The 25,352-nt window shown below is 27.3% G+C and overlaps 1 protein-coding gene across 1 annotated transcript; it reads left to right on the top strand.

Annotated features, from left to right (window-relative positions):
* The first annotated feature begins 4,721 nt into the window (after positions 1 to 4,721).
* LOC129976595 (ATPase family AAA domain-containing protein 3-B-like) lies at positions 4,722 to 24,576 on the top strand. Its single transcript, XM_056090235.1, has 14 exons — positions 4,722 to 5,060; positions 7,295 to 7,473; positions 8,001 to 8,060; positions 9,435 to 9,504; positions 10,184 to 10,349; positions 11,003 to 11,072; positions 15,359 to 15,571; positions 16,540 to 16,665; positions 19,301 to 19,425; positions 20,079 to 20,130; positions 20,227 to 20,297; positions 21,631 to 21,798; positions 22,686 to 22,794; positions 24,160 to 24,576. The coding sequence occupies exons 1-14, from the start codon at positions 4,838 to 4,840 to the stop codon at positions 24,340 to 24,342; spliced, it is 1,815 nt and encodes a 604-aa protein (XP_055946210.1). The 5' UTR covers positions 4,722 to 4,837; the 3' UTR covers positions 24,343 to 24,576.
* Positions 24,577 to 25,352: the final 776 nt, after the last annotated feature.

The following is a 25,352-nucleotide window of genomic DNA, read 5'->3' as shown; positions in this document are numbered from 1 at the left end:
ATATCTTTCAAAGGCAATATATTTGGTACGACCAGGATTTGTAGGTGAGATTTTAATGGACAGATAAGAAAACTTTAGTGAGGATTCTTTGCCTCTGAAAGGCTGAGATTTTGCGTAGTGAAGCAATCCCAGCTTATTTTTCAGGGATAACAGTACAGCTACATAGGAATAATCTTGTTTTTGAACAAAAAAAAGAAATAAACTTCAATGCTTTTCTTATACAAATAGCTTTAATGTTTTATACATAAAAAAATAATTACGCAGTGTATAATAAAATAATGGAAGATTCTTATTTTATGAGTCATTACATTAAATGCACAATATTTGTCTATATACATATAATAATTAGGGGGAAAAAAGAATTAGTATCCTAGCCGCAACGACTGAATAGATTTCGCCAATTTTTATTTCCTATGAAACCTCATGACTCCTTGATATATTATCAGTCATCATTTGTCTCCATTCCTCCTTTTTCAGGGGGAAATTTAAAAAGCACTATTTCACTATACAATCTCCACGATAAAAAATAACGACATAATTTTTGCACTTATCCCCCTCCCACCTCAGCAGTAATTTTACCGATTCCTATTTCATATTGAAACTTATGACTTTTAGATGCGTCATAAAGGTCATCTGTCCCTTTCCATTTTCGAAAGATATCGCAAAATAAAATCTTCATATAGCCACCTCAATAATTAGGGCGATTTCACCAATTTTCTTCAAATTATTTCTTAATAGTTAACCAGTTAGAATGCTCTACGTTAATTGTTCAAGAATAATTTTTAAAATAATATTTTCATTTGATGTAATAAGTGATGTAGATCACCAAATTTGATTGACATCGCTAAATTAATGCGATGGGTGAATAATTGGTCGCCGAAGGCGGCTAATAGTAAATTTTCAATAATTAATCTCGTTTAAATTTTAATCAATCGTATTTTGCCTTCTGGAGTACAAAATATAAATAAGAAAAGTATTACAGTTATCAAAAAGATCTGACTCCTCATTTTGATGTTTAATCCGATGAATGATAATTTTTTTTGTAATCATGTCTTTATATCTAAACGTTTAATTGTATGACAAATTAAAAATGCAATAATCTGGGTAAATGTAATTTGGAATGCAATCCAAACATAAAAGTGCAGTTCTATTGCAGTGCCTAAGAACACATAAAGGAATTAATCCAGTTTTGTGATGATTTTTGAGTACATATCAAATCATTAGAACACATCTCGAGTTGTATGCGAAATATTCCCACTAATATCGATAAAATAAATGTACATATTGAATAGCACACCAAATACGCATTAATATCAATAAAAACAAATGTAATTATTAAACAATTAGCAAAATAATAACTAAATAAAAATGTCACTAAGTGGACAACAATAACTAAAAGCTTCTATTTCGAGAGACTTTATAGAAAGATCATTAAAAAGTAACTAATAGGTACGCTTTCAAAACAAATGATATTACCCATCTTAATATTTCAAGAAAATTTTTCTGAAAATATATTGCAGCATCTCAGAAGTAAGAAAAATAATCAATAATATAAAGGTTTTTTCTCTAAACATTTTCTTAATGGAAGCAAGCAACTATTAAAAGAGTACTTTCAAAACTAGACTACTCATCAAAATTAGATGATATTTGAAATGAAAAAAACAGGTTAAAAAAACAATTTTTTATTAAACAAAAATATCAAAGCAATTTGTCTGCATTTACATTTTAATCAAAACAAATGCTAAATTAGTTTTATTGCTTCATACTCATTTCGAAATTTCTTCTAATTTAGTGAGTAATGGAATTAAATTCTTAGAATTATACTAAAATCGCTTACACATTTTTTTTTTCTTTGTTGAATTGGGATTTAATTTTCAAAGGAAATGAATGAATGAAAAGAGACAAATGATTTATAGTGTAAATAAGCATGAACTCGAAATTATATTAATAAATAATTTCAAAAGCAGTGACATTCAAGAGTTTCTAAGGTAAGATATAAAAGTAAAATAATAATAATAATAATTTTTAAAAATAATATTATGAAATCAGCAATATGCTAAAGGAATAAAATAGAATTGCCATGAGCCTGCTACAAATCCTATGAAAAATATAAGGTTTGTGTAGAATCGTTTGCTTCTATAATTGATTTCCAATACTTTTATTTTCTCGATAGAATAGGCGGAGATATAATTTCGATAGAAGCAGCTCATCAGTTCAGAAATGATCAGTACTACAAAAAATTATCTACTAAAAAACTTGCATTTAAATCTATATATATATATATATATATATATATATATATATATATATATATATATATATATATATATATATATATATATATATATATATATATATATATATATATATATATATATATATATATATACTTTTTTACCCTTGATTAATCTAAGATTTTTAATTTCAAAGTCAAATATGAAGTTATATGATTGAAAATATGATTCAGCAGATAAAAGTATCATAATCCCCCCTTCCTCATACACAAATACTTCTATTTTCATTCACTCCGCGTGATAATATTCTTCTAAAAACGAATATCAAATAAGACGTGCAATAAATGAACTGCAAGGTTCATCGGTTTTTCCATTTGATAATTAATAATAATTGATATCTCATTATAAAAATGCCCATCTTTTAGAAAATTATCCAAACGTTATTTAGAATGACTTAGCAAAAGAAAATCAATATCTAATTTTTTTTTTTTTTAAATGTGTTTCTACCCCGTAGCAAGCATCAAAACAGAAATTCAGAAATGGCCAATGGGAAAAAAAAAAAAAAAAAAAAAAAACGAAGAGAAGAAGGCGAATTCTGTACTGGAGAGGGGGGGAGGGAGGGAATTAGTTTGCCGCTCTCAAAACTATGGCTGATCTGAGTCAACTCTCTCCCAATTGAAAAGGGTAATTTCATCTCTAAACAAAATTCCCATTACCATTCGTCACTTCTGTTTCAATAATAAAATTATTTAAATCAGTAAAAATACAATTTTTTTTCAAAATAAGTAAAAATTTCAAAATACATTAAATTACAAATGGCATTTAAATATTTACATGAAAATTCTTTAACTACTTTTGTTTAGTTTCCACCAAATTGAAATCTCACCAAAATCCGTTCCAATTTCTAGTGGAATAATATGAGAAATTTCCAGTTGAATGAACTGTCACTTTGCTTATTAAAAATAAAGTAATATAGAAATTAGATTATAAAAAATTAGTGATAACTTCTCCTAATAAAAACAAAAAAAGTGACTTTTAGAAATTTGATATCTTTAAAGTCTATTTCTATGTTTGTGAAATTTTACCCTCGTTTTTTTTTTTTTTTTTTCCTCTGCTTTCATTCCTTTTATTACCATTTCAAAAGTTTCATTTTAATACAATTCGGTAGAATTCGAAAGAATTTCCATTAAAAACTGCTAAAACTCTATTTAAAGTATTAAAAATTAACTAAATTTAATAATTAATGAATTAATGCTTGAAAAAATTGTATTAACATCAAGTGTCATCCACTACAAGTTTAAAAAATATATTTAAACTTGAGTGGATGAATAAAAAGTATTTTATTGGCGATTGAAAATTTGAACAAGATATATAAACATATATAGGGAGAGCGATAGTTAATAGTAGGAAATGAGAAAGAAAGATAGTAGGAAATGAGATAGTATGTAAAGGAAAAGAAAATGATTATAAGAATTTTTGTTGTTGTTGTTGCTGAATATTGTTGGAAACGATTATAAGAACTTTTTTTATTTGAATTCCCGGAAGAAAAATAAAATCATATTTTGACAATATTTTTTTACAACTACAAATAGTTCCAGGTCGTCATTATTCGTAAAAAAGTGATGAAAGGGCATTTTTCGTTAACTCAAGATTTGCATATTTACGCTCGCAAACACTGCTTTTTATTTATTTACTAGTTGATATACCTGTCTTTGTCCGCGATCAATACTATTGAATGTGTAAATTTTTAAATACGAATAATCTTTGAACTTTTTATTAAAATGGGAATATCGACTTAAAATTCAAAATCATTCAGTTTAACTATACGATATGCAAATCAATAAAACAAAAACAAATGATAGGGAATTGCAATTAATATTTCCTTAAAAGTAATGATTTTTTGACAGAAATCGCTACAAAATCAAAAAAATTAAAATCCTTGAATTATCGTATCACTGAAATTTATCGGAGCGGTTTCACTGGAAAGATTGAAGTCACCGCTCCACTTCATGAGAGTGACCTTGACTTTCCGATATTCGCATTTGATGATGCACTATTCCATAAAGATCATTTTTAATTGCTTGTGACATGACTTTGCATATATTCTGTTTACTGCTTTCGCCATCTATTGGTAGAATAGATAACTAAAGTAAACATTTTAAAGAAATTTAATTCAAATTTTTCAGAAAATGGTTTACACCAATAAAGAAATTAAATAAAGAGTTTTCAAAAAAATCAAATTTAAGAAGTGAACTATAATAGATAAATTAATTCAATCAAACTTTATTTAAATTAGTAAATTAAGTATTAATTAATTAATAATATGATTTAAATAACAGATATTTGGAACAAATATTTAAAAATAACAATAGCAAAATTATTTGTTATTTAAAAAAAACGTGGATTATGCATCTCTAATCTCTTAGCAATTATTACATAACAAGGAAAGTGTTCAACAATCTCGTGAAATGTATCTGGCAACAAACTTGAAAGATTGCAGCATCATTTACCGGTATTGACGCACGTGTGGCTAGTGCGCTATTAAAATTATATATGTTTGTTATTTCCTCGTGTGTTTAGTTTTGTAATTTTAAGCATTAAAAATGAGTTGGTTATTCGGACTTAGAAAGGACACTCCTCCTGATTTCTCAAATTTAGGAATTCCTTCGGACCCGACCGGCGGACAAACAGGGGAAGGTCAACCTGCTGCCGGTGGTAGTGGTTCTGGGTCTGGTTCCAATGATGATCGGAAAGCAAGCTCTTATAGATTTGATTCCACTGCATTGGAAAGAGCTGCAAAAGCAGCTAGAGAACTGGAGCAATCTGGTATGCAATAGCGAAAAAATATATACATTAGATTGTATCATTTAAAAGTCTTATAAAAAAAGGGGGTGAAACATGTTTTTATAAATTGCTCTCCAAAATTCGTCGCGCACAATTTTTATCGATATAAATTCACAAATTTATACACTCGATATGATAAAAGTATGATTTTTTTTTCATATAATTGTATTTGTACAATGTTTCCAAAGTTTGTTTACACATGAAGTTTTATTGCTATTGTCTTGCTGATTAAACCTAAGCCTGTTTGCTTTAAATCAGACAAAAGAAAAATAAACATTATTAGCTTTAATGTTTCATTTATCCTAGAATTGACTAGAAATTTGACTTTTAATTGGTTACAATTGTATGATGCAATACTTGCATAAGGATCATCATTATTACATGTATCATATTTCTCCCATAGATTGTAACTTTTTTAACGATATATATATATATATATATATATCTTACTTTTGCATATACTTCTAATTATAAATTAACAATTTTGAAACAGTTGAAGAAACAATAGTTTCTTAAACCATCTCTTTTATAAATGAGATCATGGAACCTAATAAATTGGCTTTTATATTATTAATGTTGAAATGTAATTTAGAAGATTATCTTATTTAATAGTTTCCCATTAATCCTTACTGGATTTATCTTAAAATCTGTCTTTGTGTTCCAAAATTATATAAGTTATTAGGTCAGTAGTACTGTAACAGGTCAGTCAGATTAATCTTTAGTACACACATTTAATTTTAGAACATTCATTTTCATTTGTGATAATTTGATCCTAAATACTCTGGTGATTGCTGCTTGGTTTTTTTTTTTTTTTTTTTGGCTTTTTAGTTATTTAAGACATTTTTTATTAGAATGTTTTTTCTGGCATAAAACTTGTCAAATATTAATGTTTCTTGTTAATATTAAAATTATAAAATTTCAAATATTAATGCAGTTTTCAGCAAAAATAAAGGAATTTAATTTTTTCTTTTTTTACGCTATTATAAACATTTAATTCATATAAATTATATAAAAGGATTAGCTTCTTCTCCATGAAAATATTTGTATCATTTTTTTTAAAGCAGTAATTTATGTTTTGCCAGAACTTAACATTTCCTGTTGTAGCCTAAAATAATATGAATCTGAAATAGCAACTTATATGAATATGAAATAACATACATACATAACCCTAAATAAAAAAGAACTTTTTTTTTTCTTCTTATAAATGCTTCATTTCCTTTTAATAATACCTCCTTATATGAATGCAGGAAGTAATAACTGACAGTTTTAATAAATTCCAAAAATTTACTAATAAAAGAGAAATTTTGGGATCAAAAAGATCTCATATCCATGTTTGTGGGTGAAGGAAATTTGTAAGATTATTGAACACAAGACAATATACATAGGTTTGCTAAAAGTTATTCATCATCCACCATTATTTGATAATGATAAGTACTAGAGAAACAAAATTTTTGTTTTCTATTGGTTTAATTCAATGTACAATACACTCCCAAGAATTCAGTTCATGGCTATCCGGCTTCTGTGCTATCTGGATAGTTTTCTTTATTGCAATTAATTGAGGAAGACTTTTGCATTAGAAGCAGACAACTGCTACTATCCTCCTACATGTGATGTGCAAAATAAAGTTGTGACAGGAAAAGAGCAGTGTCAGTGTGTAACAAACCTCAATTGTTGCCATTGTTTCCGATTATAACTGCACACTATATACAGGATTCGTAAATTGTTCATAGGGTATGCTTGATGTTTTTTTAAGATGTGAAGTGTACAGAATTCATATTAAAATCTGAACAGTTTATATCCTTTCACTTACTTTTTTTCTCAAAAAAACTCTTGCCGTGCTGTATATAAACTACCAGTACAGAACCCTCTATTTTAACTTGACATATTACCGGCAACTACTTCTACGTTTCACCGGGCCGCGGCTGTATTAACTTTCTACATAGCTTGAGATAAATGGAGAGATTAGTGCATAATAAGACGTGAAAAAATAGATATTATAATATTAATTTTTGGTATAAAAACTTTGTCTTCTGTTATTCGTGGGCAAAGAAATGAGTTCGTAGAGCTCCAGCTTTTATGTTATCCAACCTGTCTTTCTACCATATTAAGCCGGATACTTGGGAGTGTACTGCATTATTTTTTTAATGCGAATTCATTTTAACATGTATTTTAATTCATTGTTTATAATGCAAGAATTTTATAATTTTTATCTTTAGCAAATGCTAAAGAGTACCTGGAGCTTGCTAAAATGCAAGAAGTTAATTATCAGCTCGAGAAACAGGCCAAAATGAAAGAATTTGAAGCTCATATTGAAAATGCCAAATCGGAACAAATTCGTGTACAGCAAGAAGAACGGAGAAAAACTATTGCAGAAGAAACAAAGCACAACCAAATGGTATTTATTTTTTTTCATATATGTATTTAAATTTTTATCATTGTATTCAAGGATAATATTTGGTAACTATATAATTGTACGGTTAATTATCCAAAAAAATATGAATTTCATTAATTGAGTTGATTTTGGAAGACTAAGAAGAAAAAAAGTCAAATTTGAAATCATAATAAAAAGTAACCTTGATACAACTTTTCCTAATGATTTTTTCATTTTTGATTAAAATTTATCATACATATTATATTGCACATATGTAATTTTACTGCATATTTATGTATTGAAACTTCATACATTCTATCGTATGCAAGTCTTACAGTTTTCTCTGCTTTATAGATTTTAATTTCATAAATAAAAGATAGAAATTTAAAGAATTCCGTGCCGCTCTCTTCTTAAATCAAAGAGTGTTTTACATATATAATATTATTCTTTCTTTACTAATATTTATACACTAATATTATTTTTAATTCAATTGCTTTCTTTGTTTTATTACTCCTCAATGTGATTTCAAGGTTTTTGTTTTCTTGTTTTAGCGTGCTCAATACCAGGACCAGCTGGCTAGAAAAAGATATGAAGATCAGTTGGTACAACAGGTAATATAGATCAAAATTTTATCCATAACATTATTTCAAAAATAATAATTTATCTTCTTTATATATATATATATATAATTTATTCATTAAATATATCAATAGAATTTCAAATTACCTGTTCTTTTCAATTTGTTGCAAATTGCCCTAATATTTAAAAATTAGATGCAGCTTTTGATTTTCTTCCTTCCTTCTAATTATGCTTTATTGAGATTTCTGCATGATTCATAACCGCCCATTTTTTCACATAATTTGCTAAATATAGTGATTGAACCATATTTTTTTAGTTTCAATGTTTGGTTTATTTTGTCTTTCATGATTTGACCGATGTTGAAAAATCTGTATCATATTTTTTACTTTCACTTCAAGATCTTCCTATTTTTTTCATGCTGCTGCTTTGACTTATTTTTGGCTACATTGTTTCACTTTTTTTTTTCACATCACTCTTTCAAAAAAAAATTTAAAAATTATAGTTGAGAGTTTCAAAAGATTTAACATTTTATCATTATTATTAATGCATTAAAAATAGTACAGTTTAAAATTTCATAGCATTTTAGTTGATATCTCCAAATAGATATATTTCCTTTAAGTTCATAATCTTTTTTATCATTTTAAATGTTTTTCTTGTGTCTGTTATAAATATTTAAAAAAAAAATGATACAAAGTATGAAATCAGTCATTTGCATGTTTTTTATGTAATTCCATGGGTTAAATATTTTTGAGAATTCTATCATTGCATGTCAAAAATTATGATTTATCTACTTTTAATACAGATTTCTAAAGTTTAAACTTGTTGAATGATATATATATATATATATTATTAGCTACCATTCTTATTTTCTGATTGGACTTCAAAGTGCTAATGTCTTAGAAATCTGAAGATGAAATATTCTAATACATAAAAATAAATGAATCAATAAAATTTAAAAATTGGTATCATTTATTAAAAATTACCTGGTTGAATATCTCTGATGTTATTTTTGCATTCATTTTTTTCTCCAATATTTGTGTATGAAATATGATGACAGAAGTCGGTGTTCTCAGATTTTTTTTAATAAAGGAAATTTAGAATTTATAGTATCGTACAATTTTTAACCTCCAATCAGCTAATTATTTTAATCTGACAATTTTTAACTTTGAATAATGAATAGAATTTATGTGTGTAATCAATCTTAATAAACTGAACAGTTTACTTGGACAATATTAATTTGTTGAATTTGAAAAGTTTATTATATTTATTTTAAGAATAAATGGTGGTTAGGGTTTTGGAATTAAACATGGAGAAAGAAAATATCCAGTTTAGACTTGGGAAGTCGAATTGTAAATAATACATTATGGTTATTAAAAAATTAATTAATCAGTATTTATTTTTACTAGCAAAAAGCTAATGAAGAAAATCTAAGGAAGCAAGAAGAATCTATTGCCAAGCAAGAAGCAATGAGACGAGGTAATGTTTATATATATATTAGTAAATATTTGTCATTTTACATGTAATTGTATAAAATATCTTTTATTTGTAGTACCATTTTATCATATAGTTATTGCAATGCAATATTTTTTAAAGTTATTTCATTAATCAACCTCTTATTCTAAATATATGAAAAGGAAATGTCACACAATACAATATGAATTCTTAAGGTGATACAATATATTCTTTTATGTTGAACTTTACATTAAACTTTGTTGAAAAGGAGAAGAAAAAAACTTTTTTTATTATTTAAAAATTATTTTTGTGATTAAACTTTTGATTATGCTTAAAAGTAATTGTCTGTTACATAATTGATCTAAGCAATTCGTTAAAACAAAGACTAAAAATTGTCAGAAAATTTTGTTTGAATATTTTAAAGATTATTCATTTTTATTAATTTCTTGAAGTTTCAAATTCCACTGTAAGGTCCCCTTCCCCTCTTATTAAATTCCCCGATAATAATTATTAAATCTTTAGTGATTATTAATATTTATGTCCGTTTCTGTTTATATTCTAAATCTTATAATATTATTCTTTAATTCCAAATGACCAAGTGTTTTCTTCTTAAATTCAAAGACCTTCCTATATATAAAAAAAGAATTAAGATTTTTAAAATTACAATAATTAAAAAATGCAACTTTATTTCTATTTGATACAGCTACACTAGAAAGGGAAATGGAAATTCGGAACCAGACAGATATGAAAAGAATTGAAGCTGAAATGAGAGCAAAAGCAAAAGTTGATCGAGAAAATCAAGATTTATATCTGGAACAGATCCGATTAAAAGCATCTGAAAGTAGAGTAACTGTGCTAGAATCTATAAAGTGAGGAAAAAGTTTGTTTTGTTATTTTCGGCAGCATAAATTGAAATATAAAAAAAAAAAAAAATGCTCTTTGTATCACTGCCTCCTATTAAATAGTCTCAGATATGATTCTACTGTATTTAAAAGTAATTAATATATAATAATCAGAATTATCCTCAAATATCATTAGTGAACCTTCTGTTTAATGAGAAAGCCACAGTGGTTTCATGATAAGATTTTGGTTTGAGATTGGAAGGTTCTAGGTTTCAAGCTTGATTTTACCAAATAATGCCTTATAAACTGTTTTGGTGTATAATAAATGAGGTATGGAAGTTTAGAAAGGGTGACACCAATTTTGGTGTTATTCCCATTACCTGCTTGCTGTTCAAAATTGAGATCCATCCTAAATTAGCACTAATGTTGCTTTAAAATGGGATATTAATATAACTAAACTATCTATGACTAACTAAACTAAGTTATTTTTGAAATGGTAGTAATTTTATTCTGTGCAACCCTTTCTTGTAATCTTAAGACTTGCGAGGGGAAAAAAATTAATGTATCATTTATTATTTCCTATTAGCTAGTAGTTTTCTTTGTACTTTCAATTATAATTTGGTTGTACTTAATCATTTTCAGTTAACTTTTATTATATGAACTTATTCTTATTCTTTCAGGACAGCTGGGTCTATTTTAGGTACTGGGTTCAATGCATTTATTAGTGATTGGACTAAAGTTACAACTAGTGTAAGTTAAAATTCATTTAAAATTTAAATGGTTCTTCTAATCTATTTAAAAATAATTCCATACGATTATTGATTTCATGTCATCTAGTGAAGGATTTTTTTTTTTTTTTTTTAAATTTCAAAGCTAGTAGATGTTGATTAACTTTGATGCAATCATTGTGACTAAAATATTTAAAAATTATTAATTTTAAAAACTTTTATAAAACTATAGATAAATAATAGATATATAATTAGATATAATAAATTATCAAAGTTCGGGACTTAGGTCCAGATAATTTTAATGCAGTCAATTTTTAATTTCAAGAATAACTTTCTTTTATATAGATTTAAAATGGGAATGCTACTGTTTTAATTCTGTGGCAAAACTATCTGAATTTATCTTCCAAAATTACAAAGTTTCTTTATTTGTTTAGATATAATGTATTTGAATTGCATCTAAATTTTGTTACTGGGCTGAAAAGTAAAGTGGCCTTCAAATCATGTTCCAACGACCTGTGATTCTTCAAACAGAGTACACTTTCCTCCCTTGCAGTTTTCTGGGGTGCTTTGATGTCTGTCCAGTTTACTAATAAATTTTTTGTAAACTGGACTGACATCAAAGCACCCCAGAAAACGCAAGAGAGGGGAAAGTGTGCCTTGTCTGCAAACGAACAGGTCGTAGGAACGCCACTTAACAAGTACTTTAACATCTGACGGGAAAAAACTTTCAGTATTGAAAATAATAAACTCTGTAACCTATCATTACTGAAGAACTATTTATCTCTTTAAACATTTTATATGTGAGATGTGACTTTGGAGGTAGGAAATTAAGTATTGATGACATTATCAGTAAATATACTATAAAATTATGCAAATGTAACAAAAATCTTACATCTTTATTCTAACAATTTACACACCAAATTTGTATTTTATAAATTTGATGCCATCAAAAACATAACTTGTAAAAAAACCAAGTCTCGCAACTCAGTTCTTCTATCGTAAAAAGTTGTGATATTCATGTAATACTAAGTCGGTCCATTTATTCAGTCCCTACTTAAAGGTCCTTCTGTCTTAAGTTATTACGTAATTAGCTAATCTAACAAAATCTTATAGTGACCATATCAATATTAAAAATCTTTTATTGTTTAAATAAATAGATTGACTTGGCAATCACACTAAACAATCTAATTTAATATAATATGTTAATGTAATCTAATTTAAAGTAAAGATACATTGTGTTTTCATGCGATGGCCAAGTCAATCTATTTATTTAAATAATAAAAGATTTTTAATATTGATATGGTCACTATAAGATTTTGTTAGGTTAGCTAATTACGTAATAACTTAAGACAGAAGGACCCTTAATAGGGACTGAATAAATGGACCGACTTGGTATTATATGGATCTCACAACTTTTTACGATAGAAGAACTGAGTTGTGAGACTTGGTTTTTTTACAAGTTATGTTTTTGATGGCATCTCATTTCTTTTTGTAGATAGTCCTTTTCTTATTTTTGTATGTAGTCTTCCCCTTTTTCTTTTCCGGTACTACTTCTTGAGATTCAGCTACAGTTTTTCTCAAAGCCCAGTCCCTGTCTCTATGGATTTTTCTCGTAAGCTTTGATGTTACAATTTTTGACAAGTCTGGACGGTAAATGCTTCTTAGTCTGTTGTATTCACAAATTGAGAATTCCTGCGCTTTAATACTTCCAAAGTCGACGTTTATTAGATGTAAGCCGTCCAGACTTGTAACTTTCGGAAGTGCCACGTAAGTTTGACTGGATGTGAACACTGCAGAACCAATATCCATCAGTGCATTATTTAGACTTAGACCCTGACTTTTGTGTATAGTTATAGCATAAGCTATACATATGGGAAACGGTTCGCGATGAACATAAGCTCTATTAATAATTTCAAATTTAGTTTTGACCGGACTAAGCTCGTAAACCTGTTCTTTATTAAATGTAATGTATGTTTATTTTCTTAATTATTTTTTGTATTTTCCGGATCAACCTTTACTCTTTGCACTATACCGATAGAACCATTAACTAAACCAAGACTCACGCCAATATTTCGCCTTAACATGACTTTTGCTCCTATTTTTATAATTAGGTTCTCTTCCAGGCCTGCAGTCACAGAAGCATCGTCTTCATATTTTTTTATGCAGCATTCACGAGCTCTTTTTGTTAGGTATCTGGGGAAATTTATGCTATCTACACCTGTAAGTTTTATTTTGGGATGTGGAAGAGATTTAAGCATTGCAGTATTTAATTGTTGACACATGTTTTTTGTAGATAATAAGCAAACGGTATCATCAGGAAGTTTCGAGAGGTGTTCAATTATTTCAATTAATCTGTTTTCATTTGAATTGGATTTGAGAGTTATTAATCTAGTCGAGAGTAAGTTGCAGTCTTTTTGTGTAATGACACCTAATCTTATTCTATTTAGCCTTTCAACAAAGTCAAAATGATTGAGCTGTCACATGTTAATTGTAAGTTCATCGTATATGAACAGTTCAGTTCACAGATTCGGTACAATGAGGGAACCTAATCACTTGTTAGTTTCAGCAGTTGATAGTTTTTCAAAAGGTGACTTTTCTCTTACCGGCGGACGCTGTAAGAGATCTCCGAAAACTACAAGATGTTTTTTTCCAAACTACCCATTCTGATTGTCTCTTGTGTCTAATATTTCAGATAATCGTAAATGAATATATGTGAAATTAACATTGGATATCATCGACATTTCATCTATTATAAACAACACTGCTTCTTTCAAATCTGATCTCAGAACTTGGAGCACTTCATCAGAAAGTTGTTTGTACTTCGGTGTTTGCTTGTGTTCTACAAGCAGCTGCAATAGTCTACGTATAGTCAATCTATTTTATGTATAGTCAGCTATTCCTGTTGGAGTACTAACTGCCACTTTTTTTTGTTTAAATACGTCTTAACCCAAATTTTCAGAGTTTTTATTAAAAAGCTCTTTCCAGTGCCACCAGTTCCTCTCACAAAAAAGCGTAAAACGTCAGCATTATTTTCAGTTGTGTCCATTTTATTTGTGATCATATCGAAGACTCTTTTTTTGATCGACATTAAGTTTTGCGATCATACTTTGAAGATCAGTTTGCTTTCTTCTACCAGATTGATTCTCTGAAAATCACCCATTGCGTTTGCAGCTTCCACAGCTTCAAATTGAATTATTTCAAATTAGATATTGTTACAAACCTGTAATTTTGAGATTTAATTAATTTTTCCCAACGAGAATAGTGTTATCATATGAAAGACCATTTTACAGTAATCTGTATTGGATGCTGCCGGATGCCGAGCCAGTGATACCAGAGCTTCGTGACAAACTTGCCGACGAATTTGCTGACAAAATGGATAATGCTCGAAACTTCGAAAAATTTATTGATCCGTCCATTATTACACACATATTTTAGTTTTTCCTTGATTTATACACTAAACTCTAATTGTATTCTAAATTTGAAGCTTCTATGTCTGCTAGAAGTGCCTTAGAGTTTTGATGATCGGTCAGTCAGTCAGTGACAAAATTCACAAATTTTGACTAGTTATAATTCTTAAACCACTGGTTCAAATTTAATGAAATTTGAAATATACTGTGTTTATATAATACCTGCTTGGTTACTGAAAATTCAGGCGTCTAGTTTTATCCACAACAAAGTTATAGGGGGTCGAAAATGGCCTGAACTGCTTCGAGAAAAGGATAGTACGGCCGTGCCGCTTGCTTTTGCTCGACTTGGTGGGGGCACTGCCGTGCCCCCAGATACATTTTTTTATTTTAAATAATTATTTATGTGGTTGCCATATGACAATTGCTTGATTTTCATAAAATTCAATTCATAAAATACAATTTGGCAAAAGTGATACACCAAAACTTATATTGTACATTAAAAGACATTTAAAAAAAATTAACTAATTATTTATGTGATTGCCATAAGTAATTATAATAGCAAAATGCAGTAAATTATTATTTTGCTGCATGAATTTTTTTTTTTTTTTTTTTTCAAGGCTTCATAAGTCAATTTTGCATTAGAAAATTGCCATAAAAATTGTGTTGAAGTTATTTTTGTTGGAATTTTACTCGAAATGTACTCATTTGTTTATCAATTTATATTTTATTTATTCATATCTTATATATATATATATATATTATGTTTATATATTTTTTGAAATATATTAATTTTCACTTTCCCTTTCATTCAATTATATTAAGCATTTCGATAATATATTAATTTTCTCTGAATCTTTCGCCTTTTTTGATTTTGAAACTCAGTTATTTTTCTTGTATTTAGGTTGCAGCTGTGACAATGCTGGCAATGGGTTATTATACTGTTAAGCGTGGCACAGGTGTTGCAGCCAGATATATTGAAGCCCATCTTGGGAAACCGTCATTAGTACAAGAAACATCTAGGCTAACTTTAGCAGAAGCTCTAAAGCATCCAATAAAGACAAAACAAAGATTAACAACTAAACCCAAGGATGTGTTGCAAGGTGTTATTCTCAATGTAAGTCAAAATTGGTGTTAATTTTTAGAAGGAATTTTTTAGTATAGATTTAAAAAACTATGTTAGTAGAAGATATTTTTATATTTTATACAACTGCCTTACTTAGAATACATCAATTCTTATAATGTGGTATTTCTAGTTATACTTTTACTTAATTTTAGTTGATTGCAACTTGCAAAGATGAATTTTGCTATCAATTCTGACATATCTTGAAATGCTAGAGTTTTTAAATGTTTTTATTTTTATTGACCGGACACCATTTTAGAATTTTCAGTTAATTATTTTAAATTCTGCATTCACTAGGTGTCATTTCATTGCTAATGTATATGGGGGGGAATCTTCGTTTTAATATATTTAAAATCATGAAGTATAACTTTAAAGACAAAAGACAATTATTATTATTGAGTTGCATTTCTCAGGACATGCATAAAAGTTTTTTCAAATTTATTTATTTATTAACTAAAATTAACTAAATTTATCTTATTGAATTTTCATCAAAATTAGTTCTCCCTTTTGATTGTAGTAATCAAAACTTACTAGAAAATTAAACTTACTCTGTAGTATTCTAGTCGACATGATCGTTAAAAATTATTCTGAGGCATATCAATTTCATGTTATTTTTTAAAAGAAAATTAAATTTTAGAATCTGAATGAGTTAAACTTTTTTATACTTAGATGCTAAATAATTTTATTCTCTTATTGTTAATAAATGTCATGTAAAAAATTTTGTGCCAATATTTTTGTCAGTTCTTAACTCTATTTGTCTTTTGCAAATTTATAATTGATGATTAAACTATTTTCATTTTATCTAATATATTGATAAAAAAATATATCATTTGTTGAATTACTTGCCTTAAAACTACAATGTAATCCTTTTAATTATTTTGTGCATTGTATAATGAATGCATAATTTATATTATAACATTTATTATTAATATACTGTAGTTATATTCTTCAATCTGTTTTAGCCTGCTTTAGAGGAAAGATTGAGCAAAATTACAGTAGCCACAAGAAATACAAAGAAAAATAAGGGCATGTATAGAAATTTACTTTTATATGGACCTCCTGGAACAGGAAAAACTTTGTTTGTAAAGGTAAATGTTCATTTTTACTTACAGTCAATAAATTTGTATTGTGCTAAATAATAAACTTTAACATAAGTGCTATTGATATGTAATGATAATATTATTTGAAAAATTCCTAATGAGACAGAAAAAATAGAAAATTACGCATGAAAATATTTTTGACCTCAAATAATATTGTGTAGGTTTGTCATTTCAAAATAATTACATTTTCAACTATAGATTAAATGTGTTTAGATTTTCAAATCAAAAATTCTTATTTTCATTCTTCTTTTAGTGTGTGTAATGCTATTTTGCATTTAAATGCTTAACTTTTTTTCTGTTACTGTTATTTATGTCAACTTATGAAGACTATTATTAATATGGATTTGTTGCAAATATGCATTTATATGCAATAGCCTTAAATTTTCATAGGTCATTTGTAGAGCCAAAGCATTTATTTCTTGTTTACCTGGTCTCAATAAAATTATTTAAATGCTCTGATTTTTTAAAACACTCTAGAGCAACAATGCCCAGTGTTTCTCTCTCTCTCTCTCTCTCTCTCTCTCTCTCTATCTATCTATCTCTGTCTATCTATCTATCTATGAAAAGTATTAAATAATTTAATGCTTTAGAGAATTGATTATTTTGACTTGCATACCTTTCAATTCAGTCACTTACCAATATTTCCTTTAGTATTAATTTTTATTTCCCCCTGCCAAAAATGTCTGCAGTTTGCTTCTGATTGAGTAATAAAGTGATAAAGGTTCATCTTAATTCCTATCAAATAGTCACGGAGAAACTTGCACATTAAAAAGGAATTTGGCATGATTTATCATATATCTCTAAGTTTTTGAACATGACAAATGAAGTATTCTACATTTCCATCAGGGGATACAGTTTCATTGATTAACTTATTTTATCTTTCTAGAAATATCAGTGGCTGTAAAGAATTTTGTTTTTAACAATGGTCTGGAATGATCTAAAGAATAACTGCCATAAATTTAGAATAATCTAAAAAAAATCATTGTCAGTAGAAAAAATTTTATTATCTGTCTGTTTTCCAAGGCAAATGTCAATTTCTGGAATTTGCCAGTATTCATTTATCTGTCAGAGGGATCAGATTTCTAAATGGAATATCTAAGTCATATTTTTCTGAACAATCACTATCCAAATTTTTATTATGTGATGTATTCAGCCTGTGTGATGACATATCATGGCTATTAACAATATAAATTCTGTATTTTGAAAGTTATGTGCTGGGCTTCAGTTATTGCTATGACAATATTTTTGCATATCAATCAATGCTTTGTGTCATTTTAGTCTTGTGTTTATTATCGATAATGAAATTGTATCTTTGAATTGAATAACACACAACTGTGTGTACTTATTCATATACTACAGTAATATCAGAAAATATAGAAAACTCACTCATTCTAGTATTTAAATTCAAAGTATGTGTGACAACAATTTATGTATTCTAGATTCAAGACTTAAATAATAAAGTTAGTATTAATTGGTTTATCAACAAAAAAACTAAACTGTAAATGATATTGATTCCTTTTGATGGACTTATTTGTATCCCTGCAAGCTTTTAAGTAGCCCCCCCCCCTTCTACTGAAATGTATCTAATAAGTCTGCTTTCTCATATATATAGAGAAACTATTGCAATCATCAAAAAAATTAAACAAGATTTTAATGAATCTCCATGTTTTTCACCTCTCTGGCTCCAAATGTTATATATAATTATGTTCATCTGTCTGTGAGCTCAATAACTCAAAAAGGCTTTGAGCTAGACAGATGGAATGTGATTATTTGAAATTAACACAAAATTTATAGATTTCTATCAAATTCTGAATCCATTCTGAGGAAGTCTGTTTGTCCTTCTGTCAGAGTATAAGTGAACACGATAATTACAAAACACAAAGGACCAGTTAGATACAAATTGGTATGCATAGATTTAACATCTAAAATGTAGATCCATTTCAAATTTTGATCAAAATCCAACAAGATTTTATCATCTGTCAGTTCATACTTTTACATGCATATTAGCATGATAATTCAAAAACTTAACAACTTAGGAAAATGAAATTTGGAAAGAAACATGGAAATTTTAGGCAAATTTAATTTTCCTGTCCAAAGTGCAGATTTTTATCAAATTTTGAACAGATCTGTCTAAGAATTGACCTTCTACTGGTCTATATTTTTGCATGTTTGTAAAGGCAATAAAATAAAAACGCAGTGAGTTAAATGAATGAAATTTTATATATGAACTTATGACTACAATTTATGATTTTGGTTTCTGTTTATCAGGGGGGAAAACAAAGCGCATTCAAAATACATATTTGATTTTTAGGTACTTGAGTAGCAAACACATCCAGTGATTAATCAGCAAAAAAAAAAAAAAAAAATGCATGATAGACTCAGTAAAAATGCAAGATTCACACAAAAGATTGATATTCTGTAGCTATTGTTCGCCAATACCATGCAAATCATTCACAGACAAGATCCATATTTTTATGAGGATTAAGACTAATAACATTTTTTTAAAGAGTATGTAAGAAAGGTTTGGGAAGATTACTCCTGCTGTTTTTTTTTTTTTTTTCTTGTAAACCTTTGAATGAAAAGATGTTTAAATAATAAATTAATGTAATTATTTTCCTTTCAGAGATTAGCTCAGCATTGTAGTATGAATTATGCAATTATGAGTGGTGGTGATGTTGTAGCTATGGGAAGGGAAGGAGTTACAGCCATCAATAAAGTATTTGACTGGGCTAATAAATCTAGACGAGGGTAAGTATGGCAAATATTAATATTGAATCTCATAGAATTAAAAATCAGCATGCTTTTGTTTATTCTTTGATGGTTAAAAATAATCTAAAATTCTAAATGAAATGCAGCTTCAGTTTTTATTATTGGTTTTTATTATATTAATGATTTGTGTTAAATATTTTGTTTGATTACATTTTATTATTATAAGCTATTATTAAAAAATATGTTCTTGGAAGCTAAATTTGTATAATTGTTATGAAAATGACTGTAAAAATCAGTTGAGATAAGAATGGTGCTGAGAATTTTCTTTTCAAAAAAAATTTTTATTTTATGGATTTTATAAATGATAACTATATATTAAAACCAAAATATGCATGCTTAATAAACTTATGTAATTTTTTTAAACTATCATTATTTTTATTATTTGCTATTATAAATACAAACCCATTCCTTAATTTTTTTATTTCTGTGGCAATATAAATTTGCTTAAATTCTAAACCAGTAATTCTAAAATTATTCTACTTACAGATTATTGATTAGCTGTGATCTTGATTCTTAAAATGGCATATATGTTTTTATATTTAATTGATAACATCATTAATATTCAAGAGTGTTCTAGCTGCACTGTATTTAAAATATATATACAATATTTTTATTTTTTTCCCCCCCAACAGTTTGCTGTTGTTTGTTGATGAAGCTGAAGCATTTTTGCGTAAGCGAAGTTCTGTAAGTTGATTTTCATTAACATGTGTTTTTAACTCAATTTTTAAAATTACTTGTTAAATGTTATCTTTCTTTTCATATATTTAATTTCACTTATAGGAAGCAATTGGAGAAAATGTCCGTGCTGCTTTGAATGCCTTCTTGTACAGAACAGGAGACCAATCAGATAGGTTTGGCAGATTCTGATGATTTTTTATAAAGTATTAGATGTTTCTCAATTAATGAATTTTGTTTGCGGATATTGTTTATAATAAATATTAATCTGAAAAGGGTCTAAATTAGAAATTATTTGGATAAAATTATGTTAATGTTTCAATTTATAAAATGGTAATTGTATAGAACAAAAATAACTTCAATGGGAAATTTAATTCTCTTTCATTCTTCAAAATTTATTCCTAGCAACATTACATGCTGTGATCACAAAATATCCAGAATGTTTCGTATAAAATACTTCTGTAGTAGGGAATGATCTTCAAATTTTATCAAACACTTTTATGACTTTTATAAACATCTGGCAACAGTCAAGAGTTTATTTTATTACAGTGTCTGGAAATAAATTTGTTATTAATGAGATACAAATTTTAAGATTATGAATTTTCCAAAATTTTCTCTATAATTGCATGAGGAATGTGCATTAAAATTTATTTGCACAAAATAATTCTTGAGGTAAAAATGTTTGAGATGTTGTGAAAAGCCTTTAAAGACAACTCAAATCAATAAATAATCTGATCGAAAATAATAGAATTTGAGTGAGATAAATATTTAAGAAAAGTAGAGAATCTGTAGAATTACTGCTTATTGATCATTATTTAACTATTAGAGGCATTATTGTACAAGTTCTCATGTAAAAAAGGGGGGGGGGTTAACTTGTGATTTTTTGCATCATAATAACTCAACTTTTCATAGTGCGATTATTATTTCTGAATTTTTGACAAGAAAAAAAAATCAAATGTGAATCGACAATCTCTGTGTTCGCCTATGTGCTACCATGTAACTTTTTTTTCTTTCCACTGTTGGAATTGCCTCTTCATTGCCACCATTTTGAATCCCTTAATCAGATAAAAGAAATCTGCTACAAACTCTAAAAGGATTTCACAAAAATGACATTAAGGCATATTTTAATTATTGGAAAAAACATATCAGAAGTGGGATGCTATCAGAGGAAATTACATTAATAGATATGTGATAAATTTTGACCAAGAAATTGATGCCTTTTGTTTTATGCTGACAGATTCTTTTTTATCACAATAATATGCCACTGTTGAAATGAATTTTATTGAGTTAGAAAGTGATATTTATTTAATTTGTCAGAATAAAGCTTAAAGTCTCAGAATTTTCTATATAATAATCCAAATATAGTTATAAATTTGGCATTATATTCAAACAATTTTTTAATGTCATTCTTATTCATATTTTCGATTAGCAAATTCATTAATATTCAAAATGCAGATTTTATGTTTTTATATAAAACTAGATTTTGACGTTCTTTGTTTTGCTTTTTAGATTTATGCTGGTTTTAGCCAGTAACACACCAGAACAGCTTGATTGGGCCATGAATGATCGTATGGATGAAGTTGTAGAATTCCGACTTCCAGGCTTAGCTGAAAGAGAAAGGATGATTCGACTGTATTTTGATAAATTTGTACTATTTCCAGCTACTGAAGGCAAAAGGTATCAAATTTATTTATTATTTTTTTCTTAAATTTTATTTTATTTTTTTTTATTATTATTTGGAATTACTAATTTAGCATACACTTTACTATAAACTGTATTAAATTATTGCATTTTATTCATGATATCTGCTAAACTATGTATGGAGGGGAGGGATAAAGAAATATATGCTCATTTGTAAATATAAAGCATTCATTTGGATTTTCACTTTTTAATAAATACTAGAAAATGTGATTCCTAATTTTATTTTTGAAATCCTTTTATTTCTGTGTTCAAATTATATAGTAATATAGAAAAGCACAAAAAGACTGGAAGCTGGATTACATAAACATTACCTTTTGTAACTGTAAAAAACAAGTAGGAAAAAAGTGTGCTGATATAAATTATTTATTCCCGATTTTTGAAATCTAAAAATTACATTTATGGTAAAATTTATAATAATCTGTTTCAGTAATGTGCCTTTTTTTATAATGCATCTATTATCAGATGTTGATTGCATTTGAATAGTTAATTGTTTGTTAATGATAAAAAAATTAAATATTGGTTAGGTATTCCTTATATAATGCAAATGAAAATTGAGGAAGTAAAGCTAATCAGTCCAATTAACAGTAATTGTTTACAAATCATAGAAAAATTTAATTTATTTCTATTTAACTATAAGATTTTAAATATTATTATTTCAACAGAATATAATATTTTCTTCTCTTGTGTTTATGGATTGATTTCAGGGAAATAGGAAATTTGATCAATTTTTGTTGGGGTGGATACAATGAGGAACTGATTTTAAAAGGTTCCCTGTCTACTTTTCTATAATGAATATTTGTTTTGTTCAAGTCAAATTTATTTTTTAAGTAATAAGTGTCTTTTTCGTTTTTCATTTCTTGTAGGAGATTCAAAGTGGAGCAATTTGATTATAGCAAAGTATGTTCAGATATAGCTAAATTGATTGAAGGTTTATCTGGTCGAGAGATAGTTAAACTTGCTTCAGCATGGCAGGTAAATACATTTTACATTTTATAAATCCTACATTATTCAGTGCCATATTTTTGTTCTAATGTTTTTGTTAAGTTTTAGATTATGTTTATTTGTCTCCTCCTGCCCCTTCATATTTTTAGGGATAGAAAATTTTCGTGGCACTCATCTTTACATGCACTTTATTTATTAGAATGCTGTTGCATTGTTAAAGTGTAGATTTGGAATAATAAAGCTTTATTTGTATCTTGAATAGAACTGTTGGCAAGTTTAGTAACTTCTCCAATTTAGAAAGTTGACAGATTCGTGTATATCAGTTTTTCTGAAATAAGAATTTAATTTTGGAAGACTCAAAATTATTGTATCAGAATTATCAAGTACAAAACATACAATTTTCAGGTCTGCAATGAATTAAAATTCATCACCAGTGAAATTAAGAATGAGATTTTGACTAAATGTGAATGGAAAGATAATAACTGGAGTACTTTCAAGCCATATTAAATTTGCAAAATACCAAAGAAAATCCTGTGTGAAATAGTGTCAAAAATGGAAATATTGAAACTAAAATGAAAAAAGAGGCTTTTGGGTCAAAATATGAAATATCCATCAGCTTGATGCACATTAAATCTAACATTATGGGTCAGATGCCCTGTTGGTGTGTGGAAGATAAGAAAGGAGATATCAGCTCCAATATTATCCTTATCTTTTGACTGGGTTTTAAATTTATGAGGTCTATCTCAAAATAATCCTAGTGTTGCTTTCAAAACAAGATACCTATATAACTAAATCTAAAGAGGATGGAGTATCTAGATAGATCAGGTGAATTTTAATATTTTATTCTAACTCTCCTCGTGAAGGAAGATAAGCGATGTTTTTAAGAAGAAAACAGCTCTTTTTTGCCTTACATTTTATTTTAAGTGCTATTTACTAAAAAATTTATTATTTTTAAAAACATCGCATAGAAGTCACTTAGAATTAATCTGACGATTCTCAAAGTGCACTATTTACTCTAGCCTTAGGCATAAAGGCATACAATAAAATGAGAAATGACATCTAGGATACATAGTTTTATTTAGAAATAAAGTTTAATAAATATTCTGGTTTCAGCATCGTATCCTGTATTTCATTGTATTCAAGAAAAGAACTTGCATCTAAACTATTAAATGCTTACATTTAGTTCTGTAATATTTCTCTCCATTTTCAAATGTAGGTATAAAAAAAGAAGTATAAGAGAAAAAATGCTGAATTTAATTAAACTTTTCGTGAAAATAACCCTAGTGTTACTTTAAAACAGGATGTTAATATAACTAAACTAATCAAGTTTTCATGTATGTAAAAAAATCATCTTAACTAATTTTATAATTTTTAAGTTTGCTTTTTCTCTTTTAGTTTGCTGCTTATGCTTCCGATGATGGTCTTCTAACCCATGACATGGTTATGGCAGAAGTCAGGAATGCTATAAAACAACATGAGCACAAGGCCAGCTGGCTAACAACAGAAGAAGCTAAAAAGCAAATTCTAGAAGCTTCCATACCTAGAGCAATACCATTAGATTATAAATCATCTAGTTAATCAAAATTTTCTTTTTTAGGGATAATAATTTCATGAACTTTGTAAAAAATATATAGTCATGTTCATGTGAAAAACCCAGTAAACTGTTTTCCAGAAATGAAATTGAATGAATATATCTTAGTCAAAAGATTAAAAATTGTGTCATATTGAACACAATCTTGTATGATATGATAGTACAGCTGTGCTGTCAAGAAATATTTTTATAGATATAGTTGAATGAATATAATGATTGAATTTGTTTCATATAATTTTTTTTTAATTTATTGAGCATAAATCATTTAAAACAGCTATGCATTTCTACACCATTTTCAACATTACTTTTGATATTAGATATTTTACATTTCTGGATTTTCATTCATCAGGAAATATTTTTCATTCATAAGTGGTTTTTTATATTTTTTAATGACCAAGAATTAAACTGCTGCTGATCATGTATTGTTGCTTTAATTTGTTAAAAATAAATAATTTGAAAAAGTTTAATCAACACATGTCTTTTTGTAATTTAGATTTTTTTTTTCATTCAAATTTCTTTCATCAGAGCTATTTTTAAATAATGAATTTTGGTGCCAAATTCATGTATATAGTTTTAACTTATTAAAACAGTAATTAATATTTAGAGAGGTTTCTATAAAATCGAAAATGATTAATTACATTTTTCATAATGCCCAGATAAGAATAAAGTCTCCACTCTAGGAATTTAATCTTCTAGTGCAAAATAAATATTTAATTTATGTACAATGTTTAAAAATAACAGAAAATGTTCTTAATTCTTCTCTATATGATATTCTAGTAATTATAAAATTCAAAATAACATATTTGAACAAATAATCGAAATAATCAATTTATATGGCTCTTTATGTTCAGTTTCATATGATAATTGTTAATTTTTATGAAATTAGAAATTTGTTTCCATTCTGATTGGTTTTAGTATGTTTTGAAATTTCTCAATAGCATATGTGCAAATTGATGAGATAAAATGATGAACTGATATGATTAAAAGAAAATGTTTG

Source organism: Argiope bruennichi, chromosome 7 (assembly GCF_947563725.1).
Source record: "Argiope bruennichi chromosome 7, qqArgBrue1.1, whole genome shotgun sequence".
In the NCBI taxonomy this organism is placed as follows: Eukaryota; Metazoa; Arthropoda; class Arachnida; order Araneae; family Araneidae; genus Argiope; species Argiope bruennichi.
The sequence above is the reverse complement of the archived record's forward strand: the minus strand, read 5'-3'. Positions and strand labels throughout refer to the sequence as shown.

What these genes read in the sequence shown, in the direction of transcription:
- LOC129976595 (XM_056090235.1), top strand. Translation starts at nt 4,838, where the DNA reads ATGAGTTGGTTATTCGGACTTAGAAAGGACACTCCTCCTGATTTCTCA. An exon ending in AAGATCAGTTGGTACAACAG is followed by an intron (nt 8,061 to 9,434) that starts GTAATATAGATC and finishes TATTTTTACTAG; the next exon opens with CAAAAAGCTAATGAAGAAAA. An exon ending in TTTTGCGTAAGCGAAGTTCT is followed by an intron (nt 20,131 to 20,226) that starts GTAAGTTGATTT and finishes TTTCACTTATAG; the next exon opens with GAAGCAATTGGAGAAAATGT.